The sequence below is a fragment of the Centrocercus urophasianus genome, unplaced genomic scaffold (genome assembly GCF_019232065.1).
Source record: "Centrocercus urophasianus isolate 14NV4802_14NV808 unplaced genomic scaffold, USGS_Curo_1.0 seq_26, whole genome shotgun sequence".
Lineage (NCBI taxonomy): Eukaryota > Metazoa > Chordata > Aves > Galliformes > Phasianidae > Centrocercus > Centrocercus urophasianus.
This window is the reverse complement of record NW_024884822.1, coordinates 15,709,952-15,722,438: the sequence shown is the minus strand read 5'-3', so window position 1 is coordinate 15,722,438 and position 12,487 is coordinate 15,709,952. Positions and strand designations below refer to the sequence as shown.

The 12,487-nt window shown below is 43.6% G+C and overlaps 1 protein-coding gene across 1 annotated transcript in view; it reads right to left on the bottom strand.

Moving 5' to 3' along the window:
- Positions 1-292: 292 nt before the first annotated feature.
- TCERG1 (transcription elongation regulator 1) overlaps positions 293-12,487 on the bottom strand; it is a 31,311-nt gene continuing 19,116 nt past the window's right edge. The window contains 8 exon segments of the mRNA XM_042826255.1: positions 293-1,358; positions 2,187-2,287; positions 2,526-2,609; positions 3,517-3,696; positions 4,268-4,450; positions 5,247-5,411; positions 9,787-9,937; positions 11,964-12,082. Coding sequence (XP_042682189.1) covers positions 1,157-1,358; positions 2,187-2,287; positions 2,526-2,609; positions 3,517-3,696; positions 4,268-4,450; positions 5,247-5,411; positions 9,787-9,937; positions 11,964-12,082 — 1,185 coding nt within the window. The 3' untranslated portion in view covers positions 293-1,156.

Genomic DNA, 12,487 nt, shown 5'->3' with positions numbered 1-12,487 from the left:
TGACCTTAATCTACCACTCCTTGGCCCAGAGAGACAGACCCACACCACATGTGCAGGCAAAGGAAGAAACGCCACAGCCTGAAGAACTGAACTGGAAAATAATTCTGTTTGGCACCGAACTGCACAGATGCTGATCTGAATGTTTATGAAATTTAATTTGATGCTGTACAGTATCACACAGTTTGGCAAAACACAGCCAACATTTTAGGCAATAGGACTTCAGTTCTTTGCTCTGCTCTTGAATTCACAACTCCAACAAAACCCAACAAAAACTGGCATTAGGCCTGTACAATCCATATAAAAAAGGAGTTGGTTTATTGTAGTTCAAATACATAAACTGAACAATCCCAACATTTCAAAATTAAACTTTAGAAACACAAGTTTAACATTCAAAACAGGAGTATAGTTTACAAGAATTGCCCAGAGGGGGAATCCACAGTCTAATCCAGAAGTATGCAAAGATCACTTATCGTAAATAAAAACATTTATACAACCGTCCTGCTCTGCTGGGTAGCCACTGCTACCAGCCACGTGTTTCCAACTGGAGTAAAAATCATTGGACAGATCTTTGCCTGGGCAGAGCAACCTGATTTTGTTTCTAATCCATGGATAGGGTAAGGAACAAAGCAGACCTGTGAGCAAATTTGATTTGGTCTCTGTAGTGCTAATTCTCCTTTCAGTTTTAACTCGGGGCTCCAACGGATTTATCACCACATACAAGGGTGAAATCAAGCACAGAATCAGCACCTGTTACCATAACGTGGCCCTCAGCCATCAGCTACAGCAGCATCTCGCCCTCACAGCCAGGCAGCCCCAGGGCCACGCTCACACCTGAGCCCCACGCGCAGCTCTGGGAGCTGCACAGCACCGCTCCTCCTGCGCGGGGACACGGCCCCGACACTGCCTGCACAGCTGGGCCCGCCGTCCCGCCCTACAGACACTCATAAATAACTGCCACGTTCTTTTTTCTTCCTCTTTTTATATACATCTTCTATTTTCATACAGAGACCACTTTATGCTCACAAACACTGCTTTCTCCTCTGTTCCTAAGATGGTTTTGCAATATATTCACGGTAATGTATATGTATAAACCCGACAGATGGCTCATGCAAGCTTTTTGATTTAGCAGATACTCTTGCCTTAAGTGAACTCAGCTCTACTTCGTCGTCCGTCTCGTTGGCTCCGAGGCTGTGGGCGGCGGGGGCGGACCTCGGCGGTCCAGGTCATCCACGTAGGACACGATGAGTTTGCGCCTCTCCTCCGGCACGCAGTCAAGCACCAGGTAGCGCTTGTCGTTCTGCAGTATCTTCTCCACATCCTTCAGATGCTGGTCTGACTCCTGGATCAGCTTTTTGGATCTGGAAGCAGGCGCAAGGAATTACTGCCTGGCGGGGCCCGGGTGCCACCCCTCACAGCGGTGCAGGCAGCCGGGGGGGAGCAACGCCAGCAACCTGCACGGAGCTTTGGGCCACGCGCACTTTCTGCTCAGTCAGCAGCAGCAGGATGCTGAAGTATCTGGCAGTATCAAGGCACAGGAGCTAGAGTGTTTGTAGCCTCTGTGCTAAATTAATTAAGCATCATGGAAGACCTGTGTCTGGCTGCCGTGGCCTTGTACAGCACTACATCAACTGTTTAAATGCCAAAACCTAGGGGGACAAAAATCTAGAGTTTTAAATTAGGCATCCAACTGAGGCAGACAATTAGGATTTCACAGCTTTGGTACTAAACTGTGTGCACTGCCTCAGTTGACAGCACTGTGATTTGCTCATTGAGTAGCATCACCTGAAACCAAAACTCCAAAACACTCCAGTGATGACTGGAGGGGCAAGGACTGACACGAGCACAGGAGATGGCCCTCACCACAAAATGAATCCATTGCCTGGCAGCCAGGGTACACACAGTGCTATTCTGAAGCAAACGACAACCTGACCTCTGTGCTGGTTTGATTTTCATTATTTGTTAACCATTAGGAAGTGCCAAGTTAAACCAAAACAAATCCTCTGTCAACTACACACACACACACACACACACACACACACATATATATATATTTCTTTTTTGACAGATTATGAAAAAAATTATAGAATAAATGTAGGCAAGATTATTCTAGGGAACAAAAGAGCAGCTTCTTGCCACTGACATGCAAACGCACAAAAAGAGCTCCTGGGTGACATTCTGCTACACACCTGTATGTGATAAATTTGGTCTCCTTCAATAGTGTTCGGAAGTCAGCTTTGGCAGTAATGTATTTGTCTCTAATGTACTCCTCAAACTCCCTTTGTTTCTTCTGAAAGACAAAAGATGAACCCAGAACATCGAATGCAGACAAAGTACTTCACGCAACTCAACACACTGAATATAAGTACAAGTCACAGGATGAATGTATTTCTGTTTACTTCTTGCATTTTTTAATTAAAAACTAATAACGTTCACATCAAGCAGGCACCATGTCAGCAGTCCCTGATTTTCCCTCTCCATATCCTGCACCACAGTGAAGGCCAACAGCAGCAATGCAAAGCTCTTACCCGGTCACTTGAAGAAAATTTAATGCACCTCGGATCTTCTTTAATGATTTTTTTTACTTCTTTCCACGTCGATGTTAAAGTTATCTTTCAAAAGAAGCAAAAATAGTTAAGACTGCAAGAAAAATGATATCCTACAGATGTGGAATATAAGTATTACCACATCTGAAAGTAAATATCCCCAGAGCACACCAACAAAATCACTGCTGTATCCAAGTCTTGGGCTTTTCTCGTTCCTATTACTATACTCGTATTTTTTGTTATATGATCTCATACATTTACTTTTCTTCAGACACTTTCGAATCAACATCCTCCCAAACACCATTTACATTCTAAGATCCTTTTCTAGAACATATCTATGGATATATGCTGTGAAAAATTACCTACAGGAAGCTTGCTTCAAAATAACATCTGCCATATGATTCTATCACACTAAGATCTGCCTGCTGTTCCAACAGCTTTTAACCAATGCCTTAAAAACACTCAAAGCTGCAGGGTCAAGAAAGCTGACCGAAGCTTGCACACAATTTTAAAAGACCAAGACTGTCTAGAACCTCACAGCACACTGAGAAGATGACAGGCTTCCTCAGCGTGGCACAGAAGTTCAAATTAAAGAGCATGACTTAAAACAGACAGACAAAAGATCATCTACTGGTATCGAGACAAACACACTGGTTATTTGAAAGAGCAAGATGCCATATAGAAAGGAATATCAAGCAACTCAATACTGAAGAAACGTAACATCCTGCAGGAGATAAAAAAAAATCACTGATTAGAAGCTTAAATGCAAATGAACTGTATGTTAAAGTGAAACAGAACTCAAGAGAAGCAAGGAAACGTAACGCTTACATTTTTCTTATGGAGAAAAGAGACTGGTGAAGCAAACAGCCCCAGAAAATAAAGCCAAACAAAAATCAACTCCTGGCAGAAAACTGAAAAATCCAACTCCCCATGGACTTGCAAATATCTCAGTTTGAGCACATATCGCTCTTACCGCTGAAGTCTCATCCAGAAGTTGCCTAAAGTGTTCCCTCTTCTTTTTGGTAAGTGCTTCGATGTGCTCATTGAAGAGCTTCTCTTTCTCTTCTCTTTCCAGCAAGGAGCCAGACTCCCAGCGGTGATCTTTGCGCAGGGTCCTTCTGGTGTCAGACCACGACACATCTGAGGAACGCACCTGGCCACAAGGAGGATTATTGCTGTCAACGTGTTGTCCTGTGGTTCACTGACAATTGTCACCCAGCCCTTAGTGTTCTTCTATCCCTTCTTTTAAACTATAGATCAAATTAAGAATTAAAGCTCTTCAAAAAAATTCAGAGACAACAGCAGCTTTCTGTTAAACACTAACCAAGCAGCAGCTGGGGGAAGCACTATGCATTAGTTCAAATCATAGAATCATAGAATCACCAAGGTTGGAAAAGACCTAAAAGATCACCCAGTCCAACCGTTCACCCATTCCCAACAGCTCCCACTAAACCATGTCCCTCAACACAACATCCAGCCTTTCCTTGAACACCCCCAGGGTCGGTGACTCCACCACCCCCCTGGGCAGTCCGTTCCGTATTGGCTTCAGCCCAGCTCAATGCAGGAGGAGAAATCACTGTCCTGGAAGAGTACTCTCTTGTAAAGAAAGTGAAGACAATTCTACTTCTATATAAGCCAAAGTGCTTTTCATACACAGCATGACTGGAAAAGAATGCACTGCCAAGCTCCTGGAGTGAATCAGAGAGAACGTGCTGGTGCCTCACCATGTCAGACAGCAGTGCTTTGAAGTTCTGTATAGCTTCCTCCCGTTTGTGCTGCTCACGCTCCCTGTCGATCTCCTTGGTTTGCTCTGATCGAGCTTTCTGCACTTCTCTTTCTCGTTCACGCAAACTTGCCTCAATGCGAGCTTGTCTTTCCAGCTCCTTCTCCTTTTCAGAGTCTAAATTCTGGAATGTAAGAATAGAAGTTTTTCCTCAATAAAAACAATGTGACATCTTTCATGCTTTCATTACGGAGGTTAGCAAATTAAAGGATTATCAAACCAAAAGTATCTCAGAACAAAATACTTCAAAGTGATGTAAGATCTGCAAAACTTTGCTTCAAGAACTGCTGAACTGCTGTTGGGGCTGCATGGGGGAAAGAAGCCAGGTTACAACACACACTTGTTCTCACCACAGAACGACGTTTCTCACGAGTGCATCCCCTCACTGAATAATGGCTGAGGGAAGCAGTATAACTGTCTTTAGCCAACTTTTCCCCACTCCACCATTAATTCCTTGAAGAGAAAAGCAGGAACGCTGCACTCAGAGATGGGCACCAGCGAAGGAGCTGCGTGTGAGCCACCTGTCATCCTGAAAGTTCAGCTGATATGAAAATCACAGAACGGGAAGGTGCCCATTCTGTTTCAGAGCCACCAGAGCGGTGTCTGCACGTTCTGAACTTCTATAGCCAATGACCTTACAGCACTCTGCTTTTCCTGCTCTGCTGACTAAATTCACCCGTGCACGTATGCAATGTATGCATGCAGGCATGCACACACCATGCAGCAGCAGAGCCACGGACAGCACCGCTAAGATCTGCTGCAGTCATTCCAAGGTACTGCTACAAATAACCCCCGTGCAGAGCCTGCTTAAACATGGGAAGAAAGCACACGTGAGGCTGTCTTACAGTTAGTTCCTTCACACATCATTAGCAACATAACAGCAGAACATGCAAAATTCCTTCCCAATGGCACACACGTACCTTAGCTATTTTTTCAATGTACTGTTTGAAAAGGTCTTCCCTCTGTGAAGAGCTATCCACAGCTTTGTAACGAGGGTCAGTCTCTACTTTGTCCTTCACTTTGCTCCAGCGAGACTGACTGTCCAGGTGGTGGTTAGCCAGTAGTTCAAAGAAGTCCATTTTGATCTATTTTACAGACAATAACAGAAAGATAACACTTGAGAAAGAGACTTTGATACGCAGCAGTTTGCTCTTATGAAAGAAGAAATGAACTTACCTCCATTAGAGGAAGTATACTAACATTACATACCATTTTAATTTAGAAAAAGCATTAAAACTACTAAAACTCTGAATTTAGACCTCACATCTAAAACTCACTTCCTCTTTGGGAAGATTTCACATCAGGAAGATCTGCTAAATCTACGATGAGCTATATTCATTAAAGAATGATTCACCAATTTTATTTCTTCAATTTCAGCTTATTTTTGAGCTTTTACATATCAAAATAACAAGCTACTGATTCTCCACTGTAGCATTCTACTATCAATATCACAGAAGCTCTGCAGTTTTAAACAGGGCTCTAAATAAATCGTCTATTGAAGGACTCGTATTCCAAGTGTGCAATAAACAGAGGTAAACACTTGGATCTACTCATCTTAAGATGGATCTAACCAGTAAAGAACCCACACAGTAGTAATTAAGTGAACTACATTAGAAGACAGGTATGGAAACAAGGAAAACTTTTAGTTTACATTTTCAGTTTTAACTGGGATGTCAACACTCTGTCCAAAATGACAGCACCACCAACGGCTGGCAGAGCATCAGTCCTGCTGGATTTTTGTTCTGGTTTATTTGTTCGTTTTTGTTGTTTGTTTGAATCTTAAGACAAAAGCGAGCAACCAATTTTCACCCAAACTCCCAGAATCAGCCGTCACAAGAGCAACTCCTGTGCCTTATTACACCTCTGTTTTCTGGGGTGGATGATTTCCCTCTTTCCTGATGTGCTGAACTCCTAGCTGATTTTTCCTTTTTATGCCCAACACTTGGTGCCGCAGAAGTTTGCTTTGACATTTAAGACCCCGTGCGTGAGAACAGAAGCAAGGGACCTGTTAGCCTCGCTCCCTGAGCGGCCTGCAGGCAGCCAATGGACAGGCCGGACGCAGAGGTTGAGCACGCTGCCTTCGCAGCAGCCCGAGCCTTGCTGACCGATGGAACAAAGTCCCCGGCCCTGGCACACCACTAAAACGATCGGTTAAGGACTGGCCGTTCAGTTTGTGATACTTGTCACCTCTCCTCGTCCACTGGAAAAGAACATCGCCAGAAGCAGTTCTGCTCTGGAACACCGAGGTTCACAAAGGAGAACACTCTGCATTTGCAGAGAACTGCCACCTGCTGCTCTGTGTTACGGCACCAATGAAACAAAGCTCAGAACAACATTCTGCAGGCTGAGCCAGCCATAACTTGCACTCTTCACAATATTAATACATAAACATAAAGGATTTATAGATTTTTTTCTTTACTATCTCAGAAAGGTTCAGATAGTAAGCAGAGATTAGAGAACAGTGGTTAGAGCCAGCCGAGGAGTTACTCTGTATCTACAGCACTATCATTTTGCTTAAAGAAGCTAACAAAATGCTAAGCAAACCATTTACTCATTTTAAGATAAAGAATGCTGTTTCAAAACATCTTTAAACATGCATGCAGTATAAAAATATGAAGCTTTCTAAGCCATGGCATTAGAAATACGTCAAAAATCAGACGGTGCCCAGATCATAATACAGAAGTCTATAAAGTAAGGGTCTCTCAGAGCTTAACCAGAAGCCCCTGCACAAACAACGTGTGACAGACATCCCACGGAACAAGGCGGTCAGACCTCGGGAGGCAGCGCTGCAGGCAGTGCTTCCACGGCAGCGCAGCGCAAACCACAGCCTGACCAGAGCTCCGTCAGGGACGGCAGCCCAGCCCAGCACCGCCTGCCCCACCGCCGCCCAGCCCCACACCGGTGCTCCGCAAGCAACGGCTGCAGAAGGAAGGGAGCGTTGAGCCAATTCCTTCCTAAGAAAGATGAGCGACTCTCAAAGCACGGGTTTAACTCCGGCCAGAGCTATCTTTCATCTGCAGCATCTACAGAGAAGCACTGCGACTTGCTTTGTAATTAAAACTCCAGAACGTCTCACCAAAGAACGGCCTTTTGGGATCGCAGCTCCTGGATGGGAAGTTCAGTGCACGTAAGCATTTAACACAGGAACCAGCTGACAAACAGCACAGAGGGGGAACCCTCGGCAGGGCCGCCCAGCACAGCGCCAGCACAGGGATCTGCTCCTGCCTGCTCCCCTCCACCCCCAGCCGCTGAGCGGCAGCTGAAAACCCAAGCAGCCATCAGCAGCCAGTGAGCCACAACTGCCAGCAAAAACCAAAATACTGGACAACTCCAAACCCTTACATTAAAGATTTCTGTAAAGCGGATCCTCCTTAAATAGAGATTTTGGACTTTTAAAACAGACTGAGAAAGCTTCAAGTTCAATGCTTTAAATTTTCTTTTGTTTTAAACACTTTCAAAATCAAAGGAAAATAAGACCGAAAATATTTCAGGTGTATTTAGGTCTTTTTTTTTTGGCAGTTAACACATTGCAGGTACAACTCTCATCACTTCACAAGGAAAAAAACTAAAAAAATGTAAAGTACCGGAGCTGCGGGAGGCTAAAGTCACCACACAGAGATACCAATTCTTTCCTCACTAGGGAATCCCATAATATTTGCGTGTCAGTGATTGACAGCTGTCAGACTGAACTGATTGACAGGCCGCACAGCACATAACTGTAAAGTCTATCCACTTGTTATAAAACAGAATACATAAAATGGTTACAAAAGGCTTTGGAGAAAAAAAAAAACATTATTTCAAAAGCAAACAAACACAGTCTCTCTTCTTTTAACTTTAACTTAAGAACAGTCATGCAACAATACGACATTTTACTTTGCACTAAGCTGCAAGAGCGCTTTAAAGTTCCTCGTTCATAACCGAAACGCAGCATGTAAAATTCTAGATCTGAAATACATCAGTTCTCCTCTAAGAGCACAATTATTCATTGAAAATATCAGCAATAAGGCAACATTTGGGAAAAAAAAGACCAGAGTACCTGGATTAAGGAAAAAAATACATGAGACTTACTGAACAAGAAAACTGTCTGCAAATCTAATGTGCTGTTCAGCATTTTTCTCTTCTGCAAGTATTCTAAGTGCAACATACATTAACTTTACGCTACGAAATAAACACTGCAAACTTCAACATGTTAAAAGTCAGGCTTTAGAGGTTTTCTCCACTCACACACCACACGGGGACATCGCAGGAAGGCTGCACATTTTGGTGGTAACACCCAGCGTCACCTCCGCGGTTAATTGCTCTCCTAGCACTGAGAGCACAGCAAGGGAAGGGAGCCCAGCAGGGCAGGGGAGGTGATTCTGCTCCTCTGCTCTGCTCTCGTGAGACCCCACCTGGAGTACTGCGCCCAGTTCTGGAGCCCCCAACACAAGGAGGACACGGAGTTGTCGGAGCAGGTCCAGAGGAGGGCTGTGATGATGATGATGAGGGCTGGAGCACCTCCCCTGCGAGGACAGGCTGAGAGAGCTGGGGCTTTTCAGCCTGGAAAAGGCTGCAGGGAGATCTGATGGCGGTCTACCAGTACCTGAAGGGGGCCTACAGGAAAGCTGGGGAGGGACTTTTTATAAGGGCAGGTAGTGACAGGACAAGGGGAAATGGTTTTAAGCTGTAAGAGGGTAGATTTAGACTAGATGTTAGGAAGAAGTTCTTTCCTGTGAGGGTAGTGAGACACTGGCACAGGTTGCCCAGAGAGGCTGTGGATGCCCCCTCCCCGAAAGCACTCAAGGCCAGGCTGGATGGGGCTGCAAGCAACCTGGGCTATGGGAAGGATCGCTGCCTACAGCAGGGGGCTGGAACTAGGTGATCTTAAAGGTCCCTTCCAGCCCAAAACATTCTCTGATTCTATGAAAGCCTGCTCTTGACTATTGACACTACGGTCAGATGACATTTGGAATTCATTAATCTTTAATAGCTGACCTTTAATTCTAATAAGCAGCAATTTATACATAAGATATATTTACTGAAAGATTAAGTCACGGAAGTGCTAGCTTTAAATGCAAAGAAAATATGGAAGCTGTTTGAAATTTACTTGGAGCAGCCTGCAGAGAATTCTAAGATCTTACTGCCTTCACTAAGAACAGAGAGATAACGGCCGGCTCTGGGCCTCCCAGCCAAGCAGAACAAGAACTGTGCTCCTCTCAGTGCCTAGGGACGGCATCTTAAAGTGTTCTCAGGGTCACAAATATGAGCTCAACACACTCTACGTCAGTATACCTGCAAACTTAAAAGCAGTTAGTTTAGAAAGACCAAAGAGACACCGGTGAAGTGCTTACATTATAAAACATCTACAGGAAGGGAAGGACTGAGTCCCGGCCAAGGCATGCTGCCAACCAAGCACTGCTCTGTCCCATCTCACTCAGGCTCACAGCACTCACACCGCTGAGCTAAAAAAATTCACCTTACCTTCTCACCCCTGGTCTTCGAATCTTCTTTTTCCTTCTTTCTTGCCGCTGCGATAAACTCATTAAACAAGGCCTCTCGATCTTTCATCTTTTCAATTGCCTTGAATCTCGAGTCTTTAGCATGCTTGGCTGCAAATTCACTAAAAGTAGTTCTGCAACAAAATGGCAAGTGAACTAATGTGGCAGAGCTGTCTTTGCTTGGAAGCAGGTTCAGCAGAGAAAACATTTCTTCTGCTGGTAAACATGCCAGAGCACAATGAAAACCAAAAAGAAAAAGAGAAAAACCATCCTATGTTCTCACTGTAGAGATGCTTGATCAACGAATTACAGAAGGGAGTCCGGTGTAGGCACGCACACATTAGACACTTGTAAGGTGCTGGTTTGTTGCTGTTTTGGTTTAATAGAGCTACCTGCAGAACATGCAGGTGTAGGAAGAGAAACTACAACACAACCAAGAAAAGGAAATGAAAACTCAGCTGACTATAAGTTGTCTTTTTTGTGGTTAAGCAGTTCAGCCACCAGTCTTGTCCAGGTATTTCACACCTGTGAAATTAGAAACTTCGCATGCATTCACTTGCAGCCAAACCATGCTAAGAGTTTACTGAGGAAACAATCTTTCTGTGCTAGTCACAACGTAACACTGGCTGCTGAAATCCTCCCCTACAGTGAACACCATACTGCCTTATCTTAAAACACATGGAGTTGAAAATACTTCAGACACTATGGGCAGCTGCAGCAGTACTGGGCTTTTAACCCATTATCCCCATAGCATTTTCCTGGCAGTTCTCTCACCTCCAGGGCCAGATTCCAATCTGTGCAGTAGATATAGTACTGCCACTTACCTCAAAAAAAACCACTATTCTGCTTTTTCCAAGCTCTGATGCAAATCTGGCCCCAAGAATACGTGAGACACTTATAATCATACGAATGTTTTCATCACAGCATGGAAATAATTAGACTTGGAAAATCCAGCCTACTGTTGCTGTAGGGTAAATTGAAACAAGAAGAGAATTTGGTAGCTTATTCAAAAAGATTAGAAAATGAATGTACAGCTATATTGAAGAACAAGAGCTGTTTAAGTGGAACACAAACTCTTGAGCATGTTGGACTGAGATAGATGATTAAAAGTAGTCTGACGCTCACAGAGGTACAGCAATATCTTTAGACAAACACTGAAACCAGAAGACAAAGGATAAGATTAAACAAGACAGTCTTTCAGTCGGAGTTCTTTCCCACCCCAGTCCATAATTAGGTAAGAGTTAGTCCCAACACGACACACTGCAGGTACCTTGGAAGCTGAGAACACTACAGCTAACAGGAACCTTTGGTGTTAGTCTGTGAACGCTACGTGGAACTCACTGATCCATTTTTTCTTAAAACATTCTCATCGCTCCATTCGTCCTAGACTACCAAACTTTCTGCCCTCGAAATGAGCAGACTGGTGCTTCACAGTAAGAGTTAATCACATCTGAAGTCATGTAAGAATTTACATAACACTGGGTTCCATCAATTTCCAACGCCGATCACTAAAATAATTAAATGGAAGCAAACCGAACAAGCAGTTACTTCACTGTAAAAGAATTAATGCCAAGTAAGCCAAGAGATGCTGAAAGAGAACGCTCACCTGTTGACATAAGCACCTATTTCATGAACTCTGTGTGAGAAAGTTGTGAAACAAACATTTCTAGCAACGTGATCTTGAGCGTTAGTACATTTACTGCTATCATCTCACTGCTACCACTGCATGCTGGCCTGGCTGAGAAGGGTAAGTAACACTTTTCATATGAAAGTAATCAAAACATTAAAAAGTCATATTATTATCAAGACACTTAAACAGAAAAATGTTCCTTCAAACTCTCAAACTGGGGAATCTTCCCTAACACTTCTCAGAGGCTACAAATATTCTTAGAAAACAGCGTTACTAAAGAACAACTGTGGTGGACCTTGAAACCTCTCACAGTCCAGAGAACGTTGTGGGAATTCCTTCAAAATGACTAAAAATACATAAAGCAGGATAAAGTTCTATTATTTTATAGAATAATACAGTAAGCAAAAAAAGATTTTAATACCTTATTTTTCTCCTCTTTCACCATTTTGAAAGAGGTTAATGAAGGTAATCTACCCAAAATACTTGGTTCCTGCAGTGCTTATGCACACGAATGACAAAGAAGTTCCTACCTCGGGTTAATCTTTGATTCTTCCATCATTTTCTTGAAATCCTCCTTGGCCTGCATTATTTTGTTTTTCTTCTCCTTGCGCTCCTCTTCTGCCCGGGTTTTCACATACTGATCAAATACCTGCAGAAACAACACCAAACATAAAACCTGCACCCACACCAGCTCTAGGCAAGGAGGGAGAAAATCCCACTCCTTTTCTTTTCCCCTGGCCCCTTCCTCCCACCACAGAACCAATACAGACAAGGCAGAAAGAATGGTTACGAGTGCTTTGCACTTCAATATGTGAATTACTCCAATACATTGAGCGTGTGATCTGAGAACAGTGAACAGTTCCTTACATGTTCCAGTTAACATTTCACTGGGACTTGTGTTTAAGCAAGCAGACACTTCTTGTGTTTTGGAGTTTCCTGTTTCCGTTCGTCCATTCAAAGCCTCCTGAGTGAGAACTTGCTTAAGAATAAATGAGGTGGTTGGGATTTTTTAATTACTTTTTATCACTATTATTTTTTCAATTGCATTAATCAT